At 34.2% G+C, this 13,475-nt stretch overlaps 1 protein-coding gene across 1 annotated transcript in view; it reads right to left on the bottom strand.

Annotated features, from left to right (window-relative positions):
* Window positions 1-1,023: 1,023 nt before the first annotated feature.
* The window catches only part of RASGEF1C (RasGEF domain family member 1C), a 57,743-nt gene continuing 45,291 nt past the window's right edge, over window positions 1,024-13,475 (bottom strand). The window contains exons 9-12 of the mRNA XM_039349212.1: window positions 13,327-13,422; window positions 11,722-11,845; window positions 9,977-10,049; window positions 1,024-7,789 (exon numbers count right to left, since the gene is read on the bottom strand). Coding sequence (XP_039205146.1) covers window positions 7,765-7,789; window positions 9,977-10,049; window positions 11,722-11,845; window positions 13,327-13,422 — 318 coding nt within the window. The 3' untranslated portion in view covers window positions 1,024-7,764. The remainder of the gene's footprint in view (window positions 7,790-9,976; window positions 10,050-11,721; window positions 11,846-13,326; window positions 13,423-13,475) is intronic.

Genomic DNA, 13,475 nt, shown 5'->3' with positions numbered 1-13,475 from the left:
TAGTTTATCAATAATTTATATATAAATTTTAATATTTTATAGATTGTATTATTTTTTCTTTTTCTTTATATGTTTTATTATTATTTTTTCTTATATTTCTTTTCTTTCTTTCTCTTTATTCTTCTTTTTTTTAGGTATTTTCTCTTTTTTTTCTTTAATATTTATCTCTTATATATATATATATTATTGTTAATTATTCTATTAGTAGTTTAAGTAATGTATTTAGACTTATCTATGGTTTATATATATATATATTTAAGAATTCAAGAAAATTTAATTAAGCCTATATTCAGCTCTGGGAAAGTTGAGGGAGGGACTGGGAGGGTTGGGGTGGGTTGGGGAGGGTTGTTTTTTCTTATTCTGTAAAATTTTAAAAATTTTCAATAAAAAAAAAAAGTCTGTCCATATCCTCCTGTATCTTAAGCCTGTCTTCTGGAGTGTTGGCTATTCCTGCCAGCTTGGTGTTGTCTGCAAATTTGATGAGTTCCCCATCTATCCCCATCCAAATCGTTGATGAAGATGTTGAAGAGCACTGGGCCAGAACAGAGCCCTGGGGCACCCCACTAACACTTCCCTCCATGTAAATGCAGTTCCATTGAGAGGGTTTAGCTTCAGCATGTTTTACAGAAAGAAAAATATCCAAGGTTTTTCTTCTATCATAGGTATAACCCAACCTTCTGATATACATGCAGTGACCATATGTCCTTTATTATAAAGGACAGTCCTTTTTTTCAGAAAGTGATTGTCTAGATTTGTTTTTCAAAAACTCACTTTTGTCCCTTTATCATTTAATTTTTATCACAAAAATATTATTTAATGCACAAAAATACAATACAAAAATTCTAAAATACAATTGAATTGTATTTTTAAAATAAATTTACATATACTGTTTGGTTTTAGATAATTTTATTAAAATAACGTTTTAAAAAAGTTTTTCTTGGTTTTGTTCTTGAATTTTCCTTTGTAAAATAAAGTTAAAAACATAAACATTTTTTTTAAAAAAAATATGAACCTCTTTCAGACTTGTTCCTTTTTGAAGTTTGTCCTTTATTTTTTTCCCAAAAAAGTATGGTCACCATAAGTATACAATATATCTAAAACCCTTCACACAATGGATATATTCATCTTAAAAACATTCCAAATCTGGGCTAACCCCATATCAATATTTTTAATTTTACACTCACTTTACAAAATTTAGAAACCATAAACAGTTCAGGCACACTGTTAAAACACAGTATAAATTAAATTTGTTGTATAAATTCTGTACATAGGTAAATTAGCTTTTATGACTGACTGAAGGGTTTGATAACATGTAACATGAAATAATGGGGTTTTTCATTACTAACAGCTATCATTTACTTATGACCACATTGTTTTGAAATATTAATGAAAGGTGTGGCAAGCACATCGCCGTTACCATTTTATAAAGATAGGTAACATCACAAAGCCATAATGCTTTATTTTCAAGTAACCTTAACATTTGATTGCCAGAGTGACTAAATAAGAATAAGAATTGAGATCAGCAACAGCAATTATATGCTTTCAGTGACACGTACACTCCAGTTTGACTTGAAATCTAAGTCACAATAAGAGGAGCTGCTTTTACAAATGACAGGGCTTGGCTGGAATGGGGGAATGCTACACATTATTTGGACTTATAGAGTTTGGAAACAGGTTGTACTTTGAAAACGGGATAATACCTCTTGGCGTAATGTCTTGTTTTTTCAAGGTCTTTATGACACAATTTCCATTTGATGGCTATATAGAGAGAGATCTATAGTTCCATTGATTAATAGATAATGATGCTCACATCTGTTCATGAGACCTTTGGGTTTATGTTTCAATAGCAGTTTCTTGTAACGTGCATGTATCTGCTTTGGAAACATTGCTAACAGTTTACTTTAACTGTTTTAACAATAGAAAAAAGAAAAGCATTGTTAAGCAACTTTTAAGATTCTTGCCCAAATAATCTTATCACTTGAAATGTTTAACCATTGGTACTGAAGTTTAGTATAAAATAATTATTTTTCTCCTGCTTTGGTCTACTACTAGTATTATCGGTATCAAACTGATCTCATACTGTTGTATATAATATTTTGCATGTTGCTTTCAGCTATTGAGTTCATATTACAAGCCCCATAATGTCCTCAGGAATGTAGGCTGACTCAAAGTAAGCTCTACCATTTCAGATAAGGCAGTTTTTCCTTCATGTATGACACACGGGATTCTAAACACTTGGTGGGAATCCTGCAGGGATTGGGGAGCTCTGCTTTGCAAATCATCATGTATGACCTATGGAAAGCTATGAGCCTGGCAAAGTGGGGAGGCAGATAGTCCTTGATTTATGACCACAATCGAGCCCAAAATTTCCACTACTAAGCAAGATGGTTGTTAAGCAAGTTGCACCCCGTTTTACAACCTTTTTGCCAGTTGTTAGGAAAATCACTGCTGTTGCTCAGTGAATCATGCAGTTGTTAAGTGAATCTGGCTTTCCCCCATTGACTTTGCTTGCCGAAAGCCAGCTGGGAAGGTTACAAGGTCACAAACCCTGGAATTGTCAGAAATAGAGTTGTCACGTGCCTGGATTTTGATCATGTGACCATGAGAATACTGCAATGGTCATAGGCATTGCTTTTTTTTCTTAAAAAAAAAAAAAAAAGGTGCCGGAACTCACACACGTCATACAACCTGCCTTGCCTACCCTACAAGGTTCCAGCCAAAAAAGGTGCCGGAACTCCGTTCTGGGCGCTCTATGAGAAAAAAAGCCCTGGTCATAGATGTGAAAACTGGCCATAAATCACTTTATTCAGTTCCCTGTAACTTCTAACAGTCACTGAACAAATGGTTATAAATCGAGAACTATCTGCACACCATTCATCCCTCTTCCTTCGTAGGATTTTCATTCAAGAAGAATTGAATAGGACAAGTAGCTAACTTTTTAAGCAGGGTAGGAGATAACAAGAGTGCCAGGCATTTCCATAGCACCAATTATTTTTGTGTATTTACACATACCACATTATATATGGTTATCGTAAGTGGGCTTCAGTGGTTATTAAATGAAAACTGACATCACATCAAGTTTTAAATCTAAAAATATCAGGTATTTTACATGTATGATTAGTGACTGCTGCTAGTTATTAAAATTAGCTACTATAATAATAGATCGATGAAAGCCTTGTTTTGATTGTGCAGTTCATTCCTCACCTTCTGAGAAGCAGACTGTTCCCATTCTAGTGGCAGCTCATGAAAATTACTCATTGCCATAATTGATTCTCACTATACTTTTAGTGACAGCAACACTGATCCTAATGTATTTGACTGTTGCTTAGGTTTTTGATCGTCTCATTCTGAAACATTTTAAGTGGAGTTGAACTAATTACATTCATCTCAAGATTCTACTTTTTGTAGTGATGGGAATGATTCCAGAACTACAGCTGAAAGAAATGCTGTCTTTTTCTATCAAATGAATAACAAATTACATTTGCAATCTTAGGCAGGCTGCGTTTTTTTAAAGAAATGCATTCAGTATGTCCATAATTCAGTATAAAATGCCTTGCTCATTGTATAAGGTCAGACCAGACTGAGGATTCTTTCATAAGCTTAGCAATTTTCAGTATGCAGAGCTGAATCCATTTATAATAGTTTCTGATGAAATCTAGGTGAATTATTTGGAATATTTTCCTCCTGTGAAACTTAGTATGTAACTATTCATTCAATAAATTGTGTTTATGTTTCTGAAAGGATGTGCATAATGTATTCATATTATAGATCTGAAATACAGATTTGCTTTGTTTCTTACACACAGCCAAAGCAGTGTTTGTAAGTAAAAACAATGAAATTAAATATTTGCAACTGATACTAGCTGCTATGAGAAACCTCATTTTAAAATACATACATTATCACTCTTATTTTAATAAGCAGAAATACATTTGATCACCATGATCTCAGAAAAGTCAAATATATTAATTGTTAAAATCTGGCTACAGTTAAGAGTTACTTTCAAACAAAGGAGAAGTCATATAATCCTTGGATTTATTTAGTAGCATTTAAGGAGAAAAAGCTGTGCTCTCTTCAGCAAAAGAAAATATATCAGTATTTTAAATAACTCTTGGTCTATTAAGTGAAAGTCATCTTTTAGCAGGTTATTATTAATGGGATAATCCCATTAGTATCAACTGTGGGATATTTAGTAATTCAAGCCTTTGTAGATGCAGGAAATCCTACATGAGAATATCTTCCAGATGGGCTTCTGGTCTTAGTTCAAAGACAGCCAGAAAATTGCCTCCCCCTCCAGCTTTTTTGTTATGTTTATTATGTTTTTAAGATTTGTATTATCACTGTTTTGGGGCTTAATTAGCCATTTTGCACTTCTAAGTTACAATTTGCTTTGCAAATTTTCTCATGCAGAACAGTGAATTATCATTAAACCATTATAAAATAGCGCTTTCATCTTCTTCCTACCATTCAATCAACATTCATCTTCCCTAACTTAAGCCCATTAGATTAATCCTGTCTTCAGGAGCAGAACTGAAGCAGCATTGGCTTGTTTTCTACATTAGACCGGCTGGTATTTGGAAAGTACCCATCTCAGTCTTTTCCAAGCTAAATATTCCTTTAATTTACCTTTATATTAATCATGTTATTTTAAATCACTTTTGCCCTGTCTTTAACTTTTTCCAATTTGTCTCATCTTTCTTAAAGTATTCAGAAATAGTACTAGACAAATCTGATTAGTCTGAAATAAGGAAAAAGTATTTATTCTTGTCACTAAACATTATGATTCTATTAATATTCATGGCACTCTTTTGCAGCTTTTTCACACTGGTGACTCTTCATTTTGTTATCATCTAGAAACCTCATGTATCACTGCTAAATCAGGTGCTGTCTACCATGCGTTAGTGTTCTGAGCATGCCTGAAGGTAGATATTTGCACTGTGTTGTGCTGCAATTTATACTGTATTACTCAGCCTTCCATTATATCAATGGCATTTTGAATGTGTTACTGCTACTGTATCAGGTAACAGTTATTCATATTCTGGATTATCTTAAAATAAGATTTCTCTGCATCTAAGTAATGGATCAATGGTTAAAGTTTATTCCTCTCCTAGTATGGCATCTCACTCTTTGATTTAATGAAGAATTATTGATAAGAACTGAAATATTTTGCATTGTGAATTCATTTATGAATGTCACAGCCAGCAAACACACAATTAAGACGTTTTGCTACAAAATGTTATCAGATCTTTGTGGACACCAAGATACATTATTTCTTGCACTGTTTTCAATATCTGTTCAGCTAGTAACCCAATCCAAAAGAAATAATTCTATATTTATTTTTGACATTCTATGTTTCTTTCTACATGCAGTATTTTTAGACATTTCTAACCTGTCTTCCTATCTTTTCTAGTTTCATCAGACTGACCATTCTTACAGCTTCTTGGATTTTCTTTTTTTCCTGTTTAAAATCTGAAACATCTACCTCCCTATATTTTTGCAGTATTCCTTCATTTTTCAAAATTTACTATAGAAAGGAGCTATCAAATAAGAGTGTAAAGAAATTTATCTTGCCTCTTATTCAGATGCTGAGATTGTTACTGCTTTTATTCAGATGCTGAGATTGTTACTGAAGCAGTCTGAATACATCTAGATAATTCAAATACTGTAGCTCTCTTGCAATAGCTACCTGAAATAGCTACTACATTGTGACATAGTCAGTGCAGAAACTGTTGTGTGTGTGTGTGTATGTATGTATGTATGTATGTATGTATGTATGTATATGTGTGTGTGTGTGTATATATATATATATATATATATACACATACACACACACATATACACACACACAAAATTCTTTCTTAATATGTCACAGGCCACAAATACCTAACTCTCATCTAGATAGGTAGTCAGAGCAACATATATATTTTTTATAAAAATCATTCTTTGACTGACATGAAGCATTTTTGTGCCAGCACACAGTGGAACAGATGTGAGGAAAGAAATAGGTTGTCAAGAAGGCTTGTACAGATAAATAACAGTTATATCCCAGAAGCTAAGATTGCTTTACTCAAAGAAACAAAAAGGCTCCTTGTGAGAAAATCCAGAAGGAATGTCATAGAATTTCACTGTAGACATATTCAGAAGCAAAAGCCTATCTAAATTAAGATTCAAACCTATCCAGCGTCTAATGACTGCTTTATTGTTCATGTAATGCTGGTTGAGACTTTGACCAGAATGCTAAACTCTTGTATACGATAGAAGGCAAGAGTTAACTCTCTAAATTCCACTTCTTGGTCACTGTGCAAGTGATCGATGTTGGAATTGGGTGAATGACGGAATGCATTTAACTGATGCATAAAATATGTACATTGGTATGAGTCTAATCTATATATGTGGCATCCGATACCTGTAATTCTCAAACCAAGCCCACACTGTGCTGGATATTACTTGCAAATATCAGAATCTGAATTAGGAGTCTTTCTGGTACCATTTTATTATGAAAACGTCCCAGTTATTAAAATGAAGGTTTGCGCTTTACTGCAATTCTATACAGTCAGCAGTAAGCTAGGGATTTGTTTCACTCCATTACTTATAATTAATTTAAAAAGACTATTTGAGTATAATTTGCAACCATTGCTTGCCCTCCCACTAAGCATTATGGCAGACATATTAATGTTTGATTGTTCCCCATTACTCAACTTTCACTGTACCTCTCAAATCTGTACCTCTAATGCATCTTGATGGATTTGAGAAAAGAATGCCATAGCTGGGAGGCAGTAACCATCACCTACACAGAGGGAACCATGAAACAAGGGATCCATCTCAGGAACCTAGTATTGATAATTTCAGTGCAACAATTCATAGACTGTAAGACACACTAGAAATAAGAGCCCTACTATCACATGACTATATTTTCTAAAATATTTCTTTTCTCTGATAAAGAGAAAATAAGTAGGTGAAAGTAACTGTTGCGGTCCTTAACAGATTTTCTTTCTGTTAATGATGCAAGATTCCTTAAAGACTGTCTCTCAACAGTCAACAGAACTGGAGAATATGCTACATGCTTTACATCATAAGGGTCACACTAGAAGTCATATGAAGAGCTTAGGAGATCACCATGAAGATCAAAGATGATTCTGACTTCAAACTGAAGGAGACATAGCAAATATTCCCAGCTCAAATCTTTCAGTACTAAAAAAGTAGTATATGTAGGTTATTCATTTTAATATGGTTTTCTATTAGTCTTTTATTTCCTGATGTTAGAATAGTCTTCACTGAGGTTGAGGATTGTGGAGGAAAAATAATCCTTCTCTATGTAGTAGCATAATGTAATTGGCAACATCTACTTTTCGCAGTTCTCTTTGAATTACTATCAGATACACCCTGCTTCTGAGATTACAAACCCTGTACTCTTCCATGGAGACTGTTTTGGATTGCAGCACTGTGACTTTTCTTGCTTTTTCTTGTTCATTTAATAAGTCAAGTTTAAATAGCAATAAGGACTTGGTTCTGATAAAGTCAAGATCAAACCATCTACTGGCTTTTCACTATAGGGTTCCATATTGGCTGTAGCAACATGTGTGCAGTAAAAAGACTACTCACTTGAGTCTTTCTGATGAATCCAGTTAATCACATTAGAGAGCCCCCCAATGGACACAAAAATAAAGAATAAAATATTCTAAATCCCAAATAGGCATCTTTGGAATCCATAGTGCAAAGTAGTTTTGCTGAGTTAGTTTGTCCTGGTATATTTATAGATTCTTGTCTTCAAGTCTTTCCTAAGATAGTTGACCTACAAAACAAAAACATGAAAGTAGTAAAAAAAGGGGGGGAAACAAATACAGCATAAAGTTATTTAGAATTAATTTGGCCTCACTCTTCTAAGTGCTGGCAATGCCAGATTTATAAAGGAAAACAGCAATTTAAGGCAGGAATCACAGCAATCAGTGTACATTCTCATCACAATGGGTAACTACATTGCAAAGTCATGAAACCAAACACAATTAGTTGAGAATAATTATGTATTAAAAAACTCACTTTCTATTATACTATTTTCTCTATCATGTTATCTTAACATGCTATCAAATGGGTCATCTTTGTAAGCTTCCTGGAGGCATTGAGAGTGAGTTGGGCAGCCATATAAATTTTCTTAAATAAATAAACAAGTAAATAATTAAATATAGCTTGAAGATAACAAGGCAAGTTCAAGAGATATTTTTTTTTACTAAACAGTTGGCAAAGACTTTTCCTGGGATATCTATTGGGTTCATGAGGGTCCAGGAATGTGACACTGCTTTGCAGCATGCGCCATTCTCTTGCTCCATTAAATAAATGTCTCTAAGAAGAAAATAAATAAAACTCTGCAGCAGTAGTGATCTAGGGCTTTGAAAATTCAAATGCTGCTTTTTCCGTTAATCCCCTCCCCCTTTTCCTCAAGCCCTGAGCTAGGGAATATGATGGGCCCCTTCTGAGAATATGTGGATTATGATTTTATTGCTGCTGCTGGATGCCTATTGTTCTTCTTTATCATTTTAACTGTTTTTAATATAATATGACACCCGGAATAATTTGGAATTTAGATGGCTTTACAAAAGCAATAAATAAGTAAAATAACCTTCTGATCTTATCTCTCAAGTACCTTCGATAGATATTTTGCTCATACTAAATAATTTTATTTCATTCATACTTGCTCGTCTTGCTTGTCAGATTGTATATTATAATATACTTTCCCTCTAGAATCTCAAAGAGGCATACATAGCACTGCTTCCCCCATTTTTCCCCACCCCAAAATCCTTGTGATATGGGTTGCCCTTACAGTATGTCATCTACTGAGCTTCCATGGTTAGGGGTGTCCTGGAATTTTCCTGGTCCTATTTCAACACCAATAAAGGAGAATATTTGTAGCTCAGGATTGAAATGAAGAGTCCTTGGTGCTCTCTGAGTCTGGTTGTTTTCTTGCAGACATTTTATTATCCAAATAGGGAACATCAGCAGTGCTAGTAAGAAGTGAGGTTTGATGTTGCCACTAGAATATAAATTCAGGGCAAACCCCATTCCTTATTATCATCCTTACTACTGAGGCTACCTGTTTGGGTAATGAAATGTCTGCAAGAAAACAACCAAGTTCAGAGAGCAGCAAGAGCCCCTTATTTCAATACCTTAATTAATTCACCATTCTGACCCTCAAATTTCCATCATTAATTTCATGGGCCAACTATAATAGGTTTTTTTTTTTTATCTTCTGGCTTGTAATGGGAAATGTCTCTTCTTAATAGAAGGTTCACTGAGGAAACAGCTTTGTCCAGTAGTCTATTTGTTGCTCCAGCTACATAGGCTTTAAACTTTTTTTTTTTTTTGTATCGTAGTAGTTCTAACTCAGGGATGTTAAATTTGCTGCATCACGTGACGTGTCGCAGCGTATCGTGACTTTTTTTCCCTTGCCGGAGCTGGGGTGGGCATGGCTTCTGCGTGATGCATCCAGCCTGTGGGCCGGCAGTTTGACACCCCTGTTCTAACTGGACCTCCAATTATTGTTCTTATGATCAAAGAAAACTAGTAGCTCAGACACCTAATGTTTTGAAGTGGAAAATACATGAAAAGTCTAGGGTATAAAAACGATAAGCAAAGAAATATTCAAAGAAAACCTGTCTTTCTTCAGAAAAATGAAAATTTCCACCCTGCCTCATCCATGGGCCTCATTTATGCGTCCAAAATGACTCTTACCATACTTAGTAGATATGTTTAGGCATGTGTTATGAAGAAAGACAGCAATAAAAATAACAATGAACAAAGATTGCAATAAATCATGCAATCATTATATTTGCTTGTGCGCAAAGATCTTTTAATTCCTATCGTAGCCTTTTATTTCTAGCCAAGTACGTAGTTATTTATGGGTAAGAGAGAAGATAACTTTTTCAGTATGTTATCCATCTTTTCTACACCAATAAGAAATTTTAGCTCAGATTAAAAGTGTAAATACCGTAGGTTTTTCCATCTCTCTTTTTCTGTTTGGTTTTCTGGACTTTCACTTTCATAGGAAGCCAAATACAAACCTAAGAAAATGAGATTGGGACGAGAAAGAATACAAATCCATTACTGAATTACTAGTAGCAGTTAAAAGGTTAACAGTCTCACAAAACAAAACATGATACGCATTAAAAGTAAGGAAACAATCTGTGCAGCCAAGCCAACTTTCTTGTTCACAAATTCTTCTGAATTCTCTTAATGTATTCTGTTCTAAAGATATTGTTAACGTAGCTTTACAATAAAACAGAATTAGTTTATCTGGGTCCTACTTCCTTTCTGGTCCACCTGGTAGGGCTGACATCAATTGTGCAAGTTTGAAAGTAAAATTTTCCCAGAGTCACCTGTATAGTCTGAAAACCCAGGGATAGTCCCTGCTGAGCATCCCCTACTATGCAGCTGAGGTCTGTGCAGTCTTTTATATGACTGTTCCCAAAGCAATATCTCTTTGGTCCTGTCTCTCCAGGTCTTTTCTACATACCATTACACCAGTTAAGGCAGGGGTCTTCAAACTTGGCCCTTTTATGACTTATGGACTTCAACTCCCAGAACGCTGGCTGAGGAATTCTGGGAGTCGAAGTCCACAAGTCATAAAAGGGCCAAGTTTGAAGACCCCTGAGTTATATATGTACATACATATATAATTTTTATTAATGAGGTTTTCAACAGAACTAAAACAGTACAAATTTTAAGTTAAAATAAAAATAAAGAAAAACAAGCAGGTGAAGAAGAAATAAAAAGAGAGAAGTAAAAAAAGGAAAAGGTTTTAAAGAAGTGGCTTCCAATCTTAACAGTGGTTATAAATGCATTGAGATCTCTCTCTAAGGTTGCATCATAATTTGCTTCTTTCCATATTCTACCCACTGTAATCATCAAATCCAATAATGGCTTACTTACTATGCAGAAACAACTACATTAGCATCTTCCCTTACATTAAAATAGAACTAGTACATTTATTGTTTCATAGCCTTTCACATTTTGGATCCCCCAAATACCTGTGTTTCCATGCCTGTCCAAAAGTTCCACTTCTGATGGGTTCTTATGGGTCTTGAAAATGATTTTTTTTCCTTGCTGTATTCTGAACTTATCTATAACCAATAATGTCCCAAATGTTTCACACAATTTTTGTGAATGAGTTTTAAGGACTTTTGTTTAAAAGTGCAAAGGTCAGAAACACACCAAAAGTCTATAAAAGTCTGTAGGCAGAGTTAATTCATCCAGCCTCATCTCTGACATGAGGATAATTGAATATGACTGAATTAGTTTATTATGAAAGGACACAGAGTAACATGATCTATCAAGTGGATAGGAAGGAAAATCAGACAAAAGCTCCATAACAAATGGGCATGATTAACTGCATCCAAAATAACTTTAGGGTTTTTTTTCAAGCGTAGCACAAAAGGTAAATCTTCCTTTGCTGGGGGTTGGCCTCTAATTTCTGTGGTTGAAGCCATCACAAACATGATTTGCAAAAGAATAGATTTGTTTGCATATTGTGCAACATTAGCACAGTAAGGCCATCAGGTCTATTGCTTTGTGGATTGACTATAAAAATATGTCCTCCATAATCACCCTAATCCCTACCAATTATAGACAATGTTGATTTCTATAAGAGCACATTCCCAAAAACATATTTTTAGTCAATCATACAGAATAATGTCAGTAGCAAATAGCAAATTCATGAAATCAGGGTGTTCTTACCATCTTCAGTAAAGATAGGGGCGGTATGTAAATAGTGGATTATGTTATCATCACGTTCAAATGGACATTCAACTTGTTTCCATGTTATGAATTCTCCCACTTGTTTAGCCAGTTCCAAGAATTTCTGTATCAATTTTAAAAAGAGATGTTTAGATCAAAGAAAATAATAATCTAGTAAAATTATGACTGCAGCTTCAGAATACTCCAATCTTAATCTGATAACGTCTGAAAAAAATGGGAGTATGTGATCCTCCCAGAAGCTTTTCTATATTTCTGTAATATGGGATAAAATACATTAATTTGCAGTTTTAATAAAATTCTCTGATCTGGAATTCAACAGGTTTTGTTCTTTACATAAATTTGCTATGAGACTATTTTGGCAGCCTTCTAAAATTAGGCATCTCACTAATTAAGATTAAGTTCTTCTACAATACATCAATATAGCTAAGGACTGACATAGTTATAACAATACATCATTAATTCCAAATAGAATCCTTCTTTAATTTCTTTACTGTTACCTCTTGACAGTAATGCCTAAATTCTTAGTAAAGACTAAGTAAATCCACAATAAATATGAGGTTATAAACGCATATATGAAAGTTCAGTCATCAATATAAAAGATATAAACAGTAACAATAACTGAAATTCACCACAAATAGTCCTATTTGAATAATCATTTATCATACATATTAGACAAATTAATTATTGTTAAATAGTCATTGGTGTTAATACATAATCATGAAGCAAAGAATAATAAATTCATCTGACATTTTTAACCTGATTAGGCTTATTGTTTTAACACAATCCTTGAAATTTATAGTAGTTTTGGTAGTGAATACTGATGCAAAGCTTTATTCCAGGGATGCTTTGTTCAGTTTGAACTTGTAAAATATTATTTAAAAATTAAATACTTATATTCTATAGGTATAACATATGCAGGAGCATAAACTGTCAATTACATGTATTGTTCTCAAGTGGCTTCTGCAAACAAGATTGTCCCTTAAATCTCTGCCCCTGGGGGGTTTTTTGGGGGGGATGTTCCCACTCTACAAATTGCCACAGCAGCTAATTTCCATCCCAACTGCTCTGCAGGGCAGCTACTACTGTTTTCCACCTCATAATCCTCTCCCAAATACCTCATTTTCTTAAGCAATAAGATGGAAGGTATAATTTGCTGTGATTCTCCTTCCCTGCAAAATTTTACTGGAAGAAAGCAGGCCCTGTCTGATAACCAGAGCAGGAAACAGCTGCGGAGAAGGAGAGCTAAAGAGCCCTATAAGGAGCAAAATATATTTTTGTAGGTAATATAAATCAATGTTTCTGCCTTGAGTACATTCTCTTCTATCACATGAACAGGTTCCCTTGATCTTCAGGGGATATTTTTTAAAGGTAGAAAAAGGGTCTGAGAAAATCCTGTTGTGTAGCTAACTCTCAGAGTGTAGGCCTTGCACATATGCAATGCATTTGTGCTTTGAAAAAAAATCTTGAAATAAAGTTGCAAAGATCTCTTTTTATATATCAACTGCTTTTGTTTTTTTACCAGGAAACAAAAGCATCATGGCTCAGAAAACATTTGCTGCAATAAATAATACTTCCTGTGCTTACTTCAAAGTTGACATGCCCATTTGGAAGGCGGTTTGCACATCCCTCATTCAAAAAATAAATATCTTTGATCAGAAGGCTGAAGAAGGGGATTACAATCTGTGAAGAGAATGGCGTAACAATTGTCTCCATCGTTCTATTATTGATGCACA

The sequence above is a fragment of the Crotalus tigris genome, unplaced genomic scaffold (assembly GCF_016545835.1).
Source record: "Crotalus tigris isolate CLP2741 ecotype Arizona unplaced genomic scaffold, ASM1654583v1 scf7180000018239.1010054, whole genome shotgun sequence".
Classification (NCBI taxonomy): domain Eukaryota; kingdom Metazoa; phylum Chordata; class Lepidosauria; order Squamata; family Viperidae; genus Crotalus; species Crotalus tigris.
This window is presented reverse-complemented; position numbering and strand designations above follow the sequence as displayed.